Source organism: Peromyscus eremicus, chromosome 11 (assembly GCF_949786415.1).
Source record: "Peromyscus eremicus chromosome 11, PerEre_H2_v1, whole genome shotgun sequence".
Taxonomy (NCBI): domain Eukaryota; kingdom Metazoa; phylum Chordata; class Mammalia; order Rodentia; family Cricetidae; genus Peromyscus; species Peromyscus eremicus.
In genome coordinates this window covers 11,757,255-11,777,685 of record NC_081427.1, presented here as the reverse complement: position 1 = coordinate 11,777,685, position 20,431 = coordinate 11,757,255, and the positions used below count along the sequence as shown (strand labels likewise).

The following is a 20,431-nucleotide window of genomic DNA, read 5'->3' as shown; positions in this document are numbered from 1 at the left end:
GAGGAAAAACCATACAAATCCCAAATTTCTCATTCATTCTCTCAGCCAACATCACCCCGGCACTTCCCATGTGCCAGTACCATTCAAGTCACTGGGACTGCCTGACTCACACCAGGCTGCTACCCCCCCACAGCATCCAGTCTCCTCTCATCCAGACTAAGTTTAAGCCTTTGGTGTGAACTCTCGGGATGTTCGTCACCATAACTGGCTTTACAAGACTTGAGAAACACTGCTACCAAATTGCATTTTGAAATATTCACATTTTGATTAATTTCATGTTAGTGTAATTTTATGTCGCTTTCTTTTTTCTTCATAGCTACATAAACAATAGCAAGTACAAGAGTTTCTCACCACAAACTACAGACAATATTCTTTTCATGAAGTGTTCTTATTTATAACATAACAATAGAAACTGTAGCTATGGATTACCAAATCCTTATACACACACACACACACACACACACAAATGCAAATATACATGTATATATAAACACATATACATGCACACACATAAACATACACACACACATACAAATGCAAACACACGTGTATACACACACACACACACACACACACACACACACACACGTGCAAACCCCCCCCCCCCCATGTATGTACACACACACTTCCACATGCACACTCTCTCAGCAGGCCCCGGATCTCCTCTGGCTAACTCAGAGGTGACTCCCACTCTTGGCTGGGAGGGAAGTGGGGATGGTGAGGATGCCGACGCTGCTTACTGCCTTCTCTTTAGAGAGCTGGATTTTCTTTCTTCCATTTCATCGATGGGTGAGGAGGACGAGAGGAGGGAATTGTCTGAGGGATTGAAGGAGGGGCTGCTACTGTCTCCCTGGTCGACAAGCAGTGAGCTGGGACGATCCTCCAGCGCCTGGAAGAAATTCAGGGCTGGTCTTAGGGTAAGACAATCTACATCATAAGATACAAAGGTTGTGACTGGAAAATGACAGAATTTCTAGCAACAGATCAAATTGCATTACTAAAGAAACACTGAGGGGCTGGAGAGACGCTCAACAGTTGACAGCATTCGCTGCTCTTGCAGAAGACAGTTTCTAGGCCCAGAACCCCCATGACAGCTCCAGACAACCTCTTCTGGCCTCTGCAGGTACTGCATGCATGTGGTGCACACACATACGTGCAGGTAAAAAATGCTCATACACATAAAATAAAAACATAAATCTTCAAAACAGCAGAACCAACAACACCTCTATTGAGTCAGAGGAGCTGGGTAAGCAGGAAAATTAGAATAAAAATATTAATCAATTTGTGTGCATGCGTGTGTGTGTGTGTGTGTGTGTGTGTGTGTGTGTGTGTGTGTGTATGTGTGTGTGTGTGTAACATTCCTCTCAGTTGCTTCAGGAGACTGGTCATGTGCTGTTACCACTGTAGAACCTCATGCCGAGTCTGAGGTATTTAAAGGATCTTTGAGTTGAACACGGGTGATTAATGTGACATTGGTTACCCACTGGTGACCTTTTAACTGGTGTTTACCAACTCTTTCTCCACCTGGTTCACTGAGTGCACCTAGGGATTCCAGCCATTTTAAAACCTCCCAAGCTTCCAGCTAGATCTGCAGAACAGTTTAGCTGGAAAATAGATGGATTTGGAGAAACAGGACCAAAGTGCAGGAGCATGTGGCATCACTGCCTTAGCTTGCTATTAGGAAAGTGATTTTGCTAGTCTGTGTCCTGCTTTCTCCCTTAATGGGAACAGACTCTTCATCGTCACAGAGCTGTGAGGACTCGGGTCTGTACGTGCAACCTTGTTAAAGGAAGCCCACAGAGCTGGAAAATCACATTAGCTGTGGCTCTTACTTGTGAAAATCAGGACACCAAGTTAGTTAACAAATGGAACCCAATTCAAAAATTGCACTCTGATAAATAAATAGCAGTTGACCTTTATTGGCAGAACATGCTCTTCTGTGAGTGTCAGGGCTGGCGTCATACTCATGGATCAGGTGGGTGAGGACAGGAAGCCAAGACTGGGGGTGAGGGAGGACATTCTGCCCTATGCTGGTTAGACAGCTGGGGCTCATTAGACCGAACTCCGTTCATTTGAATAATGAGGAAAAAGAGAAAAGAGAAATATAGGCAAGAGCAAAAAGGAGCAGTCACTGGGTTCACATGTGTCCACAGGGACAGGCCCTTGTAACTGTACCAGCTGCCCGGGCCTAAAACAACTGAGTCTCAGGCTGCTTCTGGCAGCCTGTCCTCAGGTGTGATCTGCCTGAGATGGCACCAGGGAGACTGCCAACATTCTGACACAGACACAGGATGATCACGTGCTTCTGTGACAGCTTGGATGGTCACCCTGGCTGTGGTGCCCACTGGTCCCTTACATAAATGTGTGTGTAACAAGGAAGCCCCCAGCAGGGAAGCCACAGTTACACCCGAGAGCAATCCACAGCAACGGCAAACCTCTGCACAGGCAGCAGTGACTTACAGACCTAAGCTTGACGGGGAGCCTTACTTACCATTTTGCTCTTCACAAGTTCCTCGATTGCACTAACAAGCTCAGCTGCACTGGGAGTCTCGGAGCTGCTGGGGCGGACGAGTAACCTCGAAGAGGCCTATGGGAGAAGTTAAGACAAAGAACGGGGAGGAGAGGTCTCCCGTTAGTGACAGGACAGAGAGGAAATTCCCTCCAAACTCCAGCTTTTTTTTTTTTAAAGTAAGTTCAGACAAAAAGACCACAAGTTTGTCTTTGTTTGCATTTATTTAGAGTCATCCTCTTATATTTACAATATTCTGACATGAAACATTAAATAAAACCTGTCTAGGATACATGTGGGAAGCAGACAATGTCTGTTTTTAATCCACAGTCATGGAACATTGTAATGTTTTTCAGAATGGTGACTGGGCACAGGGGCATCCTAACTAACTCTCCAAGTGCTGGCTTAGGTTCTAGGCTATGAAGAGAGAAACAGAACCCGGTCAACGGAAGAGAAAGAGGCTCAAGGTTTAATGGGTGAATCCCCAAATAATCAAGAAACGGGATGGGGCTGCTAACAAAGGCTTGACTGTGTTACAGGATTATGGAAGGGAGGGAGCCAGGGTGCAGTGACCAGATGGGGGAGGGGGGACAAGCTCACCATTTCCTGTGCCATCCATTTCCCCAATGATTACTGCAGAGGACAGAAGAGCTGAAGCCTCACAAGCTACCAGATGCCACTTATGGCTAGATCGAGGGCGTCACGGGGTGACAGTGAGGGAATCTGAGGGAGGGGCTACTGAGCTGAGATTCAGTAATTAGCAAACACTGTTTGCAGATTACTTCTGCTGTGGAGTAGCTGGGGTTTGTGGGGCATAGGTAATATGAACCTTGCTTCATATTAAGGACAGCAGAGATGCATGCGACATGTGGCTGGCTGTCCAGAGATGCAGTTCTCACAGCGGACAGATACAGAGTTTTACAACAGGCTTTTACATGTGTGGACCAAAATATGCACTTTACAAAACAAACACTGGTTTGCTCTCATGAAATCTGGAATATGAGATGAACAAAACAAAGGAAAAATAAACTCAAATGGAAAGGTAAGGAAACTGAGCCAAAACAGACACAGAACACAAATCAACATAATGCTGCAGTGAAAGTTTACAGAAAGAGAAAACAGAACAAAACAAAAAATTAGTGCAAGATCGTACACTGTCTGGGAGCATCACTAGACTTTTGTAAAAGAAGACTTGCTACCGATAATACCCAACCAGTTGCATGGTAAGCAATAAATGATTCCAATAAACAAGCTTCCATCAACTCCGTCTTTTAAGGGAGGAAAAATATGCCAGTAAAGCCTGCTCCCCAGTGCTTGGATAACCACCCAGATTTAAGGAGTTTTATTTTTCTGCTTTGAAAGAACTATTAGTTTAGACGGTTACAAAGCGGCTTACGTGTTGTCATGACAACCACATAGCTGGTTCCCTGGCCAGTCCCTACGCAAGGGGCTTGAGAGCCTTCACTTCCTCTCTCAGACCGGCCTGCACATACGACGACACTAAACTCTAAGGAGACAGCCTGAAGCTTGGTTCTGCAGCTCACAACCAGTGTCCTCAGAACCGACACACCCTGGCCGTGGTTGTGGGGTGGATGGGCTGTGGAGACATGTGCTGTGACTAAGCTCTGAGCGTGGTGGCCTCCCTGTTGCCCATCCCTGACTGTCGTACCTCCCTGGCTGTCAATCAAAGGCTGACTGACAAATCGATAAGGGGGTGAGGAAAGGAAAAGGGGAAAATGTGAAGAAAAAAATGTTGAATGCACATCTACTTTATTTGGAAAACTTAGTTATTGCCAAACAAAACAAAACAAAAGAATAACAATAAAAAACCAGCAATGACTTCCTAGCTCAATTTTTAGCACCTAAGAAATGGTGAGGGCCACGATGGAGCCAGGGTGCAGAAAGGGTGTGTAAGCTTCATTTATTAGGTTTCCCTTTTTGATACTGTATTTTTGAGATTTTACAATCGGAATGGATAAAATGTAATCTAAAGTGATGTAAGAATTGAAGGGAAACCTAGACTGGCATGGCTGGAGGTCCTCATACAACCTAGGAGGAGTCTCAGGTGACTCCTACATTTTATAACAACAGAGTTGCTGGGGTTCTGATCCTACAAGCACACGTGGAATGCTGGGAAAAGTAACCGGAGAGCAACACAGCCTTATTTTAACTAGAAAGCCATGTGCAAAAACACGTTATGGAGGAAACATGATTCCTACCGTGTGCTGAAAGGCAGGAGACTTCTTGCTCTCTTGAGGACTCTAACTAGTATGTTAAAAATTACTTTAACAGCAGCAATTACTGAAGCATCATTAAAATACACTGAACATATTTACATGGCCACGTGACATGGGAGCAGCATATACTGGCCTAGCGCTTGTTCTAAATGGGCTTATTATTCATCCTTGTGAGATACAAACAGGCTGACTGCTGGGAAAACAGCAGTCTTCCAGTGCCTGCTCCCACATCCCTGCCCCTCCTGCCTTTGAAATGCGCTGGCACGAAAGCGAGGCTCTGCCTCTGGGCCGGCTGAGTGTGGCCCTCCTGTACCTTGTCGTCCTGCGAGTCCGGCTGCAGCAGGCTGTGCTGTTGGATGGCCATGGGTGGGGGCAGCGGCACAGCATCAGCACCCTCCTCTCCTTCTTCTTCTCCGCAGCTCTGCATGCCCGAGGAGGAGGATTTGGACAGCGTGCCGCTGCTGAGGCCCTCGTTCCGTCCTCTCTGAAATCAAACCAACGATTGTTCCTTCACGTTGGGCCATGACAACCAAGCCCGGTTTACAGGTTAGACTCTGGGCCCTCAAGAGTTAATCAGAAGAGCATATCAAGGCCACAATTAAGCACACATTCATTTCCTCTGTTCCTACTTACACAAAAATTTGAGTTTTAGCTTTAATGACAGAACACAGACTTATAGAAAAAAGAAGAAAACACATGAAGCAGTGAAATGAAACAAAGTGACACTGTCTGTCACTGACTCCCTCCCCCCTTTTTGAGCTGGTGCAGAACTTGAGGCCAAGTTAAAATCCCCACTGGCCCTGTCAGGGCCGAGGTCATCTTGGGGACATGAAGGATGATTTCTTAAAGGATAACTCAGAGTGTCCTTGGACAAAAGGGGAAGGAAAAAAATATCCTCGATGTCCTCTGCCCACTTTGGTGACACAGGAGTAGTGTGGAGAGTCCCACATGGTGGGGAAAAGCAGTTCACTGGCATTTCTAACAACGTCTTTCAGCCCGTCCGTGCACTAACAGTCCGAAAACCAGAAACCTAAATGGGGCAATCCCACACTGGTGCTTCCAACAAACCAAATCTATTACTTCCCACGACAGCAACTACTCTTAACACGAAAGAAAGAAAACACTGGAAGGGCTCCAGCCTTTGGACTCCAACGACACAAATGACAATAGTCACAAGTCTGTCACACAGCCCCACCTCTTCGATGGTCTCATCCTGCGGGGTGGCCGCGCTGTCGTCAGAGTCCTTCTGTGAGCCTGCGTCCGCACTCTTGCGGACCTCCCGACTCTTCTTGTGCTTGTGGGCCAGCTTCTTCGCGTGCCCGTCGGCCTTGCCGCTGCTGAGCCGGCGCACGGGGCTTGTGAGCCACTTGCGCAGGGTGTTGCCCGGCCGCTTGGGACCTGGTGAGCTCTGGGCTCCGATCATGTGGGGCTGAAGGGAAGCCACAGAGGCCGGTGGACTGGCGTCATTACTGGAGACAGAGAGTGAGTCTGACGGGATGAGAAGAAAAAAGAAGGCATTCACTGAACATGACGAAGTTCCCCAGCACTGGGGTCAAGTCTGGGCCACGTGAGCCACCACGGTTACTCCCCAGCTCGACAGAATCTCAGGTGAGCTGCTGGGGACGTGGATGTGTCTTTACCTCCACGTAGAAACAGAGGAGAGGGCTGACACCGCTCTCTTCTAGGATGGTTATCAAGCTGGATTTCTGTATCGTGTTACAGATTTCTGCTACAGACCATCTTTCCCAAGATGCACTGCCCCTTTGCAAAAGTAACTCATGTCACCAAGCCCAGTGTGGCCACTCTACAGACCCAATCATGTTAATTTGTTTTTGTCTCTGAGATGGAGTCTCACGTAGATCAGGCTGGCCTCGAGCCCGCAGATAAGCTGAGGATGACTTTGCATTCCTGACTCTCCCCCTCTGCCTCCCAAGTGCCAGGATCACAAAACTATGTGCTACCACAACTCAAATGCTTAGACTTAAAATGTCATAAAGGAGGCTGGAGAGATGGCTCAGCAGTTGAGAGTACCAGATGCTCTTCTAGAGGACTAGAGTTTGGTTCCCAGCACTCATGGCAGCTCACAACCAACTCCGTTCCCAAGGGATCTGACACCCTCCTCTGGCCTCCACAAGTACCAGGAATAACCAGGGGGCACAGATATACAAGCAGGCAAACCACCCACATACATACATTAAAATAAAGTCATTAACTACTTAAATTATAAGACACAGGAAGATATAATTTATAATTATTTCTAACCATTTGCTGGATTAATAAAATCAGGAAATAATTTAGAGAAAAAATTTTAGAGCATTAGTTATATAAATTATCATGAACTAGACAAAGAAATATTTAGTTTGACAGTAATATATTTGGCAGATATATATTTAGTTTGACAGATATTACCAGAAAATATTGACCTATCTGTCTGTCTATTTTCCTTCCATCCATTTCTCACCCACGGAATGAAAGAGGTTAGATTCTCTGACACTAGCACCCATCTGTAAAGGCTGTCTGTCATCCAGGACCAATCTGATCAGAAAAGAGCATGGCTAGTGGGGAGTCTGGAAGGCCAGCAGTCATGTGCTCATAGATAATACAGACAAAGAAAGACAAATTTCTTTGTTGGCAACTTAACAACGTTATCTCATACGCTCGAGTAAATACTAGCAATCACACCAAAGACAATACATTTTTTAAATCTAAGGGGAACAGAAAGCCTTTTCAGTTAACCAAAATGCTCTACAGAAAAGGTGTCTATGGCAAGCTTCTCACTGGGTTTCAAAACGAAACAGTTAAGTCAGGGCTGACAGACTTTCAAGAGGACAATGACTCAAGAATCCAGAGTCAGGTGGAATGTCTCTGTAACCTGAAAGCCAGCAACCAGGAGCTGAGTGGCCACTTTGCAAGCACCTGATACGAGAGCTCCGTCAAAATGACACAGAATTGAAGGACTTCTTTTAGGAGACACAATCATAAAGATGACCACTGGCCATGTGTTTATTTTCTTAGACCCTTTGAAATCTTACAAATGTATGACAATTAATCTTTGAAAGCACTCTTTTCCACACATACCTGTCTGTACAGGCTCTTTGCCTTACGGCACCAGAGACCACTGTGTGCAGGAGATACACAGCTGGAATGTTAAGCCCAGAGGCCTGTGGCTACATGTAGCACCACCAGCAACTCCCATGAGGGCTGGAGACACAACTTGAGACAGCTGATGCTCATCTAATTGCTAACTCAGTGTTTCTTTGCCCAAGACACAGGCTGGAGGAGGATATGACCATGCATCATTCATGTTTAAAAATCTGCACTTTTCTTCCAGAGGCAAACTGGTTAAAAACTAATCAATGCTTGCTAAGAAATAGCTCTTTTGTCCGTGCAGGTAACAGACAGTATGTATATGCATACCTGTGCATGCGTTCACTATTTTATTTATTTTTGTTTATTTTTTTATTTTATTTTATTTTTAATTTTTTTTTTTAAGATGGGGTTTCTCTGTGTAACAGCCCTGGCTGTCCTGAGACTCAGTAAACCAGGCTGGCCTTGAACTCACAGAGATCTGCCTGTCTCTGCCTCCCAATTTGCTGGGATAAAAGGCGTGCACCATCACTACCCGACCATTTATTTTGTTTTTAGTGAGAGTTATTGTGCTGTGTTCATACCAGGCCATTGTCAGGCACAACCCAGAAGAGTCAGGAGAAGATGAAAGCTCCAGGTCAACCTCCTTCCCTGCATCCAGGAGCTCAGACGCCAGCATCCTTAGCTCAGGCCTCTTGGTACAGTGACCATGTAAAGGACAGAGAGGTGGAGGGTTTGGTAACCCATATTTTTTTTCCCTGACAAGGTCTTGCTTACGGTTCAGACTGGCCTCAGCCTCTCATGTGTACTGGTATTGCAAGTACACGCCACGCCACTATGCCTGACTCAACAGCGTGAGGTCAGCAGGTGGACACAAGGGTTTGACACGGTGACTGTAAAGGGACAGCCCTTTTCCTGAGCTCTGCTGCACCACGGCACTAGGTGACTGTACTTTACTTCACTGGGGCAAACAACATCACCAGTGCTAGCAGCCATTATGGATTTAGAAGGAAACTGGGCTGAACTTTTCATTTTACTTTGAAAAGTGTTTTCGTTTCAGAAGTCTGAAGATGCAGAGGGGAAATATTCCCATCTGTCTTTAAGATTAGCAGATGTCTATTATAGTTAATGCAAATCTGGCAAGTCAGTCAGAATTTGGGTTATTAGCAATAGGAAAAATAAACAGATAAACAGAAAAATAATTCTTCCTTCCAGTTCATAAGCATAAAGTCAAATTCCTCGCATTTTTGATTTTTTGCAACAACACACTGTGTGTATATATATATATGTTTTAAACTACCAAAATTCTCGTCTGAGTCTGTAGATCATTAACAGCCCACATACCTGCTCTGTGCTAGGGTGTGACACAATGCATAAATCAGAAGTTTAAAAAGCTTCAGAATTACCTGAACCCAGCAGGATCAGTAACAGAACGTGGTAAAGTATCTGCTGCTGTTCTAGTTACCTGGTGAACTGGTTCTGTCCAGAAGCCCAGCCACACTGGTATACATTTTTGATGCCATCGCAGCCCTGCTGCATCCCTCTAGTGGATGTGTGGCCTCCAGTGTCCCTGGGCACAGAGTGGGCAACAGTTCCACACCCAGCACAGAGCTCACAGTGCAGCCCCTTTGGAAGGACCCACTTACTGGTCAGCACACATGCGTCTTTCTCGGAAGGCTCTGGTGGCCACTGCAGCCGGTGGACTGCCAGGAGCCAACCAAACCTGGACCCTGAGTGCCAGCTGCCCGAGAGTAGCACAGAAGCCACTGTGCGGCCCACGTGTTCCTTTCCTGGGTACCCCGACCTGACTGTGCAGGATCTGTGTGGACTGCCAGGCTCAGAAAGAGTCCTCAGGAGGAGAGTCCCTTGGTGGACAACCAACACTGTGGGCAGGAGCCTAACTGCCCACAGGCTGCTCGGTATATCCTGGGGCTTAGTAAGTAGATATGGAGTAAAGACAACTAGGTGAGCAAATGAACTGGATACAGGCCAGCCTAGTGTTTGTTGCCCATCCCAAGGACACTGATTGCTAACTTAAGCCTATCACTGCAGACAGTGATAGCCTGAGTGTGGCAGATCGTAGTCAGTTCTGTGATAAATAGAGGTGCTCTCTCCCTTTGGTGAAGCACACACAGTTGTGAATTTCCACTTATATGGACACCAGATCAAGCAGACACCTCTCTTGTGGTCCCTGTCTCTTCCTCTGATGTCACACACGGCTTTTTCTTAGGACAGAGTCCAGGCTTGGTGCATGTGAACAGCACTGACCAAGGCAAACACCGCACAGGGCAGAGGGACAGCACAGGACTCAGATGGCCCCGCAGCTCTGACAGATACGTCTCCTTCACATTTTCACATCCTCCTGTGCTCTCAGCTCTGCTCCTCACCCCAACGCCACCTTTCCTAGACTGTAGGAAAGCCGTTAGGTTCTGCGTGGTTTGGAGGTAGGCTTTCCTTTCAACTGAAAAGAATCCTGTTCCTCCGGACACAGAAGGAGGACCTAAGATGGGTGTCGCAGAACGCCTGTGTTTGGGCTAAGTCCTCTCAGAGGTGATCTAGGCAGATTCATGTACCCAGGTTGCCACACCTTACAGGGTAGCAATGGGACTTGAAGAAACAATAGGAGTGAAATGAAGCAGCTTTACAAACCGTAGTAAGCCGCAGCATCTGGACTCCCTGGTGCTACAGAAATGAATACATTGTGTTTATACAAACAGCAAGTGTCCCGACAATACCCAGAACTCATGGGTACTATGAGTTAACAGCAATATGAGCTTAGCACAGTGTCTAGGAAATACTAAAAACGCATGGCTGAAACGACCTAGATTGTGACTTCATTCTACTTCTATTTAGAAAGAAATCTGTCCTTCATTAAAAAGGATAAACTTCAGGATAAAGGGATTCTAGCAAGCTTAAAAATCCATGCAGATGTATACACAGGAAAGACACCATTATCTGCTGGGGCCCATTTGGGGAGGAATTCTCAGGTATGGGGCGTCTTTGCCGAGGTTGAGGTCACACGATGGTTATTAGTGAATTCCTTTTAAAATGGAAACAGAAAAAAAAAAAAAAAAAAGCCAAAGAGGAAAGATCTTCACATGTGCACACAGGGCCAGACCCAAGGGGAGGAGAAATCTTTCTACTCTCAGTCTGTAAATCTGGACATCTGTGATTAATAAAAGCACTTAAAAATGTAAGGAAAAAAGGGATCATATCCTGCTAGCTGCAGACTAAGGAAGCTGGAGGGTTTTTTGTTTGTTTGCTTTTTCTAGCTTTCTCCCTGCTTTCATAAAGGGAGAAAGTCTCAGAGAGTCTGCTAGTGCTCTGCAGCAAGGCTTGGATTGCTGAGGAGTTTTAGCAAACTTTTAGAATTAAATACTGCATGCTCTGAGCTTGAAAATGACTCACCCAAACATGCATTTCTTTGGTTTCAAATGTCTCCACAGGGGAGGGATGTGCCCCTGAGTACAGGCAGAGGACCTGGGGGCTGGGGCCTGATTGGCACACGCAGGGGTCCTGCAACTCTTTGCTGAGGGGGCTGCTTGCAGACCACGGGAGGCAGGCTGTGAGGTTGGAGTTGTGACCTTGCCTGTCACCTGCACGGTGTAAGTAAAGCCCATGGCCTTCCTCTGCGTTAGTCTCTTGAGGTGTAAAATGGTTATGATTTTCCTTCTGCTGGGTGGGGACATTATAAAAAAGGCTATTTTAAATATAACCTAGCAGATAGTAGGCAATATTCAAGTTTTTGCATAGAAAAAAAAAAGAAATTTCAAACATCAAGGATGCAGGGATGCAGGGAAATGAAACAAGATGATCTACTTCAAGGCTTGCAGTGGGAAGAGCAGCTGGGACTGCACGGGCCTTGTCCCCTCGATCCTCTGCCTCTGCTGTTCAGGCTTCCCTCACCCATATCACATCACCCAAGCACACACGGGACAATTGCTGACAGCCGAGACATGGATGAGAAGGCATGGCCACCCCAATATCCATGTATTCAACACTGGGAGACTTTCCAGTAAACATCTGTCTCACATTTCAAATTCTCTTGCAGTATCCCCAAATGAGAGAGAGAGAGAGAGAGAGAGAGAGAGAGAGAGAGAGAGAGAGAGAGAGAGAGAGAGAGAGAGAGAGAGAGAGAGAAGGGAGGGAGGGAGGGAGAGAGAGGGAGAGAGAGAGAGAGAGAGAGAGAGAGAGAGAGAGAGAGAGAGAGAGAGAGAGAGCTCGAAAGCAAGTGAGTATGCGTGCTGGGGCAGATACCCAAGTCTCACATTCCTAGACTGACACTGTATCACTGAATGAAAGCTGCAGTTCCTGGTTAATGGTCATTATTCTATCTTGGTGTCCACTGTGGGTGTGTTGAAGAACATGCGTCAAACAAACTATGCCATGATGTCTTTAATCTTTAGTCAGGATAAGCATAACTCAAAGAGAAATTTCTAAAACAAAGGACTCATTTCCAGTTCATGTAGGCGAGTTTATAATGGGAGGCATCACTACTATTTAAGAAAGACAACCCTGGGGCTGTGCTTCTAAAGCTTGAGACCAGCTGGGCAGGCTTTAATGTTCTGTACCAAACTTATCAAGAGTTGAATGCATATGAGCTTTTGTTCAGAAAGCCATGCTACAGAGCCAGCACTGGACACACTGAACCAGAGATGCACACTATTCAGTAAGCAAAGAACAAACAGGCTGCTAGCTTGATAGGGACTGAACTGTCTAGAACATTCCACAGCATCTCTACATTCTTCAAATGCGATTTAAAGTCTCTGTTTTTAGAATCAAGATATCATTTTTTTTTTCTTATTTGAAAAGAGAGAGAGAGAGAGAGATGCTACAGTGCCCTAGAGATTCTCAAGATGACATAAAAAGTAAGCCCATCTGTAAGCTACTCTTCCGGATGCGTCATTCAGGGACCATGCCTTGTCTTACACGACGATTACAATGGTCTGAAGTCCACAAATACTGGAGACGATGGTGGGTAATTCATCTGGGGAGTCAGCTGAGGGACTCAGGAAGAGACACCGGCCTGCTTTGTGACATGGCACAGCACTGGCGACTAAGGACAGACGTGTTTTCACAGTCATTTTCCAAGTCAGAACCCAGCTTCTGATTGTGAGTGAGATCTGAAATCTTTCCTTGCCTGGCTTCTATTTCCTATTCCAGTTTCCTTGCTCTGACACAGGTTCAGTCTCTTCTGTCCAGCGGCCCCACTGAGTCCTAATTTGTCCCCTGGCACTGAGACTCCATCAGTGTGGTAGTGATGACCGGCCACTGGGTGCCAGAATTCTATGCCTTTCCCACACACTGCCAGGCTGTGACTGTCACACTGATGCCACGCTAGCACAGGAAGTAATCCTTCTAGAGGCAGAAGCCATGGAGAAGCACTGAGTCTGGAGAAGGACGATGAATTAAAATGTGGAAAAAGAACACAAAGTTCATCTTACACACTTTATAGTGTGGTGCCGAGAGGGTCCTTGGTGCAAAAAATGCAAACTTTGTGTCTGCATCAAATATAAAGTGAGTACAGAAGACACAAGGGAAAAAAGATAAATTTCCTTGCCTTTAAAAAAAATAAATAAAAACCCAGATTGCACTAGAGGCCCCAGCACAGCATTGCCATGGATCATGTTGTAATGAGGAACACATGTCTCTGCAGCCTGAGAAAACGCACATCAACGACCAACAGATGCAGCTCTCCAGCGGCACCCTCCCACACACTCACCGGGGAGCGCTCACAGCAGTGCCCCCTCCCCAGCTCTCACGACCCCTGAGTCCCAAAACACAAAATAGTCATGGGCATCAATTAAAACTGCTACGGCCTGTTCTTTGTGAAGGCCGAGAGCCAGAACCATGCATAGGGACTTGAGCATGTCCGCACACAGGCATGGGAACACACAAGCATTCGAGCATGTATGTACCTGGCTTGTGCTCTAGTCTCAGTTTTACCAGGTCATGCAGTGTGTGGCCCCCTTAATACCCAAGCCAAGCAGGGTGATCTGGGGTCTGTGGACCTCCAGAGAACTCTCAATAGGACTAAGTTTTCTTCCTCACACACTTGAACATTACACGAACATCAGGAAGCATGGCTCTCAGGTTTATCCTGTAAGAGGGAGGCTAGATGTCAGAATTTCTAGTCTGGAAGCCATTTCATTTCAAAGGTCCTTTTAAATGTCGTCACTAAAGTCTCAGATAAAGAGACACAAAGAACAAATGGCACAATCCTTTAGTTGGCTAGTCAGACACACAGGATCTCATTCACGTCTTAAACGTCGCCGAAACAGACATTCAAAAATACACCAGAGGCAACGCAGAGGCATCATGGAAGGACAGGTTGAGCTGGCCTGGGTGTCAGGAACTCTATCCAATCAAGGGATGGTGGAGCCGGACTCTCCAAGTATGAGGATCTGCAGCAGGTGAATGGCTGATGGCCAGGCTGTCAGCTTCCAGGCAAAAGGAAACTTATAAATCAGGGCTCTGAAGAGGGTAACCATGGCGACAAGAGAACAAGATGAACACAGGAACAACCAGCTCCTCCCTGGCACTTTCTGGGCTCCTTGTGTACACCCCACTTAGGAGAGGCAGAGAGAGGAGGTGACACCTTCTTCCTAGAGGCCTCTTGAGAGGTCCTGCCCACCTTTCTTGTTTCCATCCAGCGGCGGCACAGAAGAGCCAGGCATCCCGGAGCCTACTGCTCAGCGGATGGACACACAGCTGCCTCCTAACAATCACACGTGTGAAAGGGCGCCATGCTGTAAAAGATGGCGTTTCCCCACTCCCCTTCCTCTGCTGACCCCCCCCCCCACCCCCGTCAAGTTAGAGCTCACTTCTAAAGGCAATCTTTCTCCGCTCTGGATGAACACTGACTTGGAGGAATTTTCTAGTTCTCGTTTCTGGCATCTAGAATGACCAGGCTGTTTCCAGTGCTTTTCATGTGTGTCAGGCTCATGTATTTTGGCGGGAGATGAGCAGCAGGATTTTCTGCAGACAAACATCTGAACTGTCAGAGAGGAGAAAAGGTCCCTGCTGAACTATTTTGCCAATGATGAATGGTAGGGTCTTAAGATTCAAGGTCAAAAGCAGAATGTTTCAGATAGCAGTGCTGCATGCAAACACACACACACACACACACACACACACACACACACACACAATTTCTTAGAAATAAAAACAAACAAAAACCGAGACCAGAAAGACATGTATGAACCCCACGAACTAGCAGCTTTCTGTCACCCTCCAACCCAGCCCGTCTTCCTTCATGATGTGAGTAGGGCTGGAAGGAGGCCCAACGTCTCTGCAGGAGCCCTCACGGATGCTCTCTGGTCAGCACGCAGCCTGGTGATGTCCACACTGAGCTGTGTGCGACACTGCTCCTGGGAACCGTGAGGAGGAGAGAGATCTACAGTAGCCCCGGGAGGTCGGGGACTGAGCTCTTACTGAGGCTCCAGGCTGGAGGAGACCCCATCTTCACCCAGGTACCACCACAGAGGCAGAGTGACACCCTACAGGATGAGGATGTCATCTGGTCTATGCGGCTCCAAAGCAGGGGCCCTTCTGAGTGCTCTGTGGTGCATCAAGCTTTTCTGTTAGGTCGAGATCCTCTCTGGCACCCCAAACTCAAACTGTGTCCCTTAAAGAAGAGTTACTAAAAACAAACAGAAACCCAGGGGCCAGAGGGATAAGGAGCCTCTCTATTTTATGAAGTAACAGTGCCTCAATTCTTCATTTCTGTTTGTGGAGTCATTTCCAGAGCACTGCAGTGTTTACTGTTGCCTGAACAGACACACAGCTCATTTACAGGAACACACAGTTAATTTGGGGGGTAACAGGCAGTCACATGACGCCCACACACCATTCTGCTCTCACAGCCTCTAACTCTGTTAGGAATCCTGGATACTTAACTCATGGTCAAAATGGTCTCTGAAACTCAACACAAAGTGATAGGCACAGAAATATCTAATCTTATCTACAGAACATCTATATCTGGAACACTTTCCACAAAGAACATTTATACTTTCGGTTACTGTCGTCTTCTTACATGTTAAAAAAATGAAGTCACTTGGCTTGCCGTGTTAAAAGGGAAATCTACAATTTGGGTGGAAGGTAGATGCTTTTAAAAGCTAAAACCTGTCTTCCCGTGAAGCAGGGGACACATAAAGACCTTGCAATACAACACGGTTTAAAAGAACATTCTACAGTTAAACTATGTGGTTTAGTTGAAATGGTGATAAGACTATGCTTTGTTCATGTATAAATTTATTATTATTCTTTTAAAATTAAAACCAGATCCAGAATGTCAACAGAGGGAAGTGTTTCACTGCCTCAAAAACGTCTGAATTGCATTAGCAAACACATAATTGAGCCAGCTATGACCCGTGCAAACTTATAAAAGTTGTCATGGAGCCCACACCAATATGCTCATTTTTATACAGCATTACGGGGCAGTGGGGAGGCCCTGGAATGTTCGGCCGTGAGTCTGCCAAGTGTTATCGCACTCCACATCCTCCACGGGGTGGGTTAGCTACGGCTGCACTCTCCAGGGATGGAATATTAGTTTAGAAGAGTTAGAGCTGTGTAGAGGGAGGAAGCAGATCACACTCTCCCAAACCACAAAGCAAAGATCCAGCACATATTCTGGAGTTCCTGGTTTAGTTCAAAAACAAAGAAACAAGAGAGTCCTGACCCAGTAGGAATTCCTTCCAGACTGTATTTTAGTAACACTAACAAAAGCAAAATGGTGCTGCAGCTGAAGCTTAGAGCATGTGACCAAACGCGAATACAACTGATGCCCACAGACGCCTGTGGACACGCACATACCACAGTCCACCCCTTACTGCCCATCACCTTGCTTCCCACCTCCCTCATAGGCCCAAATGACATGCTTCTCTTTGGTCATCATTTAGTGGCTTTTAAAGTATTGTTCCCTCTTTTTTGGGGTGATCACACACTAAAACAACACAAACCAAAGAGTGAGAAGAAGGCTGGGGTGCCTGTCTTTGGAGGGGGCTGACACTTCTGTCTGTCCCCGTCAGGAAGAGGCCGGCAGCTTCCTAAGGGTCGACTCTTGTTAACGGAGTCCTGCTATAAGAACTCTACCCTCTGTGTTATTCAAGCCACTGACTGGTAACTGTGAGGAGGATGGAGGGAGAGGGGCCTGGAGTTATTCCAGGAAGAAACAAAGCCGGCTTGGAGACAAAGGGGATGAAAAGAGCCACCGCCTCTGCAAGGAACACCAATTAAAGCAGGATCCTGTCCTTGGCTTTAATCCGTGTCCCTGTGATAAAGTGGCGCTGCCACCTCCAGGGAGCAAGCAACCACAGGAAGCAATCAAACAGTTTCTGCGTGGGGCCGGGCGGAACACGGCTGGGGCCAGCGCTGTGTGCTGCTTTCCTTTTCAGCTGAAGAGAGACAAAGGGAAACACTCAAGTTTCAGTTCCTATGTTACAGAGCACAGCACATTGCCTCTCGCCATGTCGGAGCCTAAGATTCACATTCCGTGCCACTGGGCCCCATCAGCTTAGAGGGAAAAGAGAAAGGAGGGGAGGCTGCCTTAGAACTCCGACACTTGCATCTCAAGCCTGACCCCCTGCCCTTCCTCTTCCAGATGACAGTCATGAGTTCATTTTCACCCCAGGACTGAGAGTTAACCGTAAGAGCTAACACGGAAGCTTTTTCAGTTGTGCGTCTGTGAAAAAAAGGACGGTCAACTATTAAAAGTGTCAACAAGAGAGACATTGGTTTGCACACAGAAAGACAAGGGGAGACACATCCAAACATTCTCAGTGGTGGCCCATGGGGACTCCTCCCTGCTGCTCCCAGTTTTCTGGTTGTTACAGTTAAGGATCCTGATCTGGTCCCTCAGATTTTCATGGTCTTAGGAGAGAACTGTAAAAAAAAAAAAAAATGAAGCGGAGCATCTGGTCTGTGGCTGCCCAGCCCCCAGCCCCATTCCTGCAGGCGGGAAGAGGAAATCGAGGCTCCCTGGACAAATTCCAAGGCTCATTACTCCAACCTCCCTGTGTTTATGGACTTGCTCACTCACCCCAGAGGCCAACTGGGAGCACCTGGAGGAAATTCTTCAGAATGAAAAGCCATAAATCTGTGTTCTCCCTGCAGCCTAGCTGCTGCGGCATACTTAGAAAGATAGACCAGCAAAGACAGAGACTGCAGCTCACCAGCAAGATGCCTGCCCCATCTAGCAAAGTCAATTCCGGACCAGGAGAAGTCATTTTTGCCCAACAGCCGGACTTCGGCATGGCGAAGGCTACTTGCAAGGAAGGGAGCTCCATTGTTATTACTAGTATCTACTTGTATCTCAAAATTCCACATTGACTATAAAATCAGCTGTAACATGAGCCAAAATTTCACATTTTCCCCTGGATTATTATCCATGCAGCATGTAAAACCTTTCCTATAAAAGTGAGAACAAAATTATTTTATAAATGAACTTTGCTTTAAAAAAATACAATAAACAAATGTGAATGAGGATTCTGAAGCACACAATAACCAACAGCACGGGTGGGTGTATGGGATGGGGGTGCGATGACGTCACTGCAGACCCGTGCACTAACACACTTACCCAAGTTACCTGGGTGGAGTGAGAGGGACGAAGTACTGGTTCCGGTTTCTGCAGTATTGTACTATCCCCTGGTGTCCCTGTGCAATACATACACCATCCTGTACACTTTGAATGACTTATTGTTTTTGTTTTGTTTTGTTTTGAAGGCTTTTCGAGACAGGAGTTTTCTGTGTACTACTGGCTGTTCTGGAACTCATTCTGTAGACCAAGCTGGCCTTGAACTCACAGAGATCCACCTGTATGGATAATAATACCTTCCCAAGTGCTGGGATTAAAGGCGTGCACCCCCCACCTCCATTGAGTTAGTGGTGTTCAAGTGGGGGTGCGGTGGAGATAGAATTTAGACTGTTCCATGGTTTATGTGAAACAGCCAGTCTTCACAGCCAAAACAATCCTCTGAGGAGGCTATTATCTTTGTTTATTCACACTGAGGTGAACAGTCTATGTGCTCCTATCCTCCAGGAAAGGTTAGGAAAGACTTGAATCGAACTCGGAATTCCAAACCACACAGTGCTTTGTATGTGAATCTGTTCACTGTTATGGAGGATTTTTCCAGAGTCTAATGCAGGAGATATGCACAGTGCTGGACTGGATCCTGCATGGGTGTGGCTACTTCAGAATGAACTACTCAACAGCTCCACCATCTCATTATACAACTGGGTGCTCTCACTGGAGTCACCTAAAAGACAATTTACAGGCTCTTAAAATTTTATTTATTTATTTATTTATTTATTTATTTATTTATTTAAGACAGTGCCTAGCAAAACCCCAGCACAAAGGAGGGGAAGTGGGAACTAAGTCTCACTCCTAGCCAAGAAGCTACTCCCAACTGATGGCTACAGGTACAGTTTTCTTCAATGGAGTGATACTGGGCATATCAATCACACACATGCATTTTTATTCTGTTTTATTTGTGAGAGAAAGAACATGAAATTGGGTGAATAGGGAGGTCTGGGAGAAGCCAGGGGAGGGAGAGAAATATGACCAAAATATACTGTATGAAATTCTCAAAGAAAAAAAAGACAGTATAAAAGCTACATAGCCCAGGCTGGCCTGGGACTCAAGACTCCCTGGTCTTAGCCTCTTGAATGCTGGGATTCCAGGTGTGCCAGCAGCACACTGACAGTCCTGAACTGTACCTTCCCTATTTTCATTTCCTAACAATTGTTTAAATCTTCTGCCTAAGGCTATCTAAGGTACCACACTGCAACATCAACAAGTGAACTAAGCTTCCAGGTAGAAACTCCAAGCAGAACAGACTCCCTTGCAGCAGGCACCACCCCACTCACTGTACTGGAAGCAGATGCAGGCCTTTCCCCAGGGGTCAATGCCCACATCATTTACAAGTGCACAACATGGCCTATGACCACTCTGGAAATCTTGACAAGCATAAAGAAATCTGCTTTGGAATTTATTTCCTGGCTATGAGTCAGAATCTTTTTTTCTGTTCAAGTCTGATGGACATCTAACCTCCCATAATCAATGTAGAAACAGGATCACTGAATATTTAAAATATGACTCTGATGCAATGTTGGGGAAGGTGCCTTAAATTACTGTAAAATTTTGAAAATGATGACCAGCCAGCCATCTTCCCAAGAGTAGTGGAAGGGATGCACTGGACTTTCATTTCCCTCTCTCCATCCTTTAGTGTGAAACAGCATTTTCTCTTCCTTTTAAATGTGGGTCAACATAAAAAAAAAAATCTGTGGTGCCAACTTTAAGAATATCTCTTAAGACTTTCTTAATAATTTAATAATTATCAGAACAAAAATATGTATAGGAAATACCATAGCATAATCATCCTCCATTATGAAAAAGTCTAATAATATCCTATAGTAAGAAATCCTAAAGTATTAAATACTTCTAGGACTCAAAGGCCCCTCTACAGAAAGGAAGATGCTATGTCTCAAGAGCCATTAAATGCCTGGGGCACTCAATGACCCCCAGGAGGGATGCTCTATCTGGAGTCTCGCTTTTCGGTGAGAGATGATAAAGTTCATGCAGATGAGGTAATCTGCACAT

The 20,431-nt window shown here is 46.1% G+C and overlaps 1 protein-coding gene across 2 annotated transcripts in view; it reads right to left on the bottom strand.

Moving 5' to 3' along the window:
* The window catches only part of Trio (trio Rho guanine nucleotide exchange factor), a 310,438-nt gene that overhangs the window by 38,113 nt on the left and 251,894 nt on the right, over nucleotides 1-20,431 (bottom strand). For both annotated transcript variants that reach the window (XM_059276653.1, XM_059276654.1), the window contains exons 35-38: nucleotides 5,942-6,234; nucleotides 5,060-5,230; nucleotides 2,492-2,587; nucleotides 741-889 (exon numbers count right to left, since the gene is read on the bottom strand). In XM_059276653.1, the coding sequence (XP_059132636.1) occupies nucleotides 741-889; nucleotides 2,492-2,587; nucleotides 5,060-5,230; nucleotides 5,942-6,234 (709 nt within the window). The remainder of the gene's footprint in view (nucleotides 1-740; nucleotides 890-2,491; nucleotides 2,588-5,059; nucleotides 5,231-5,941; nucleotides 6,235-20,431) is intronic.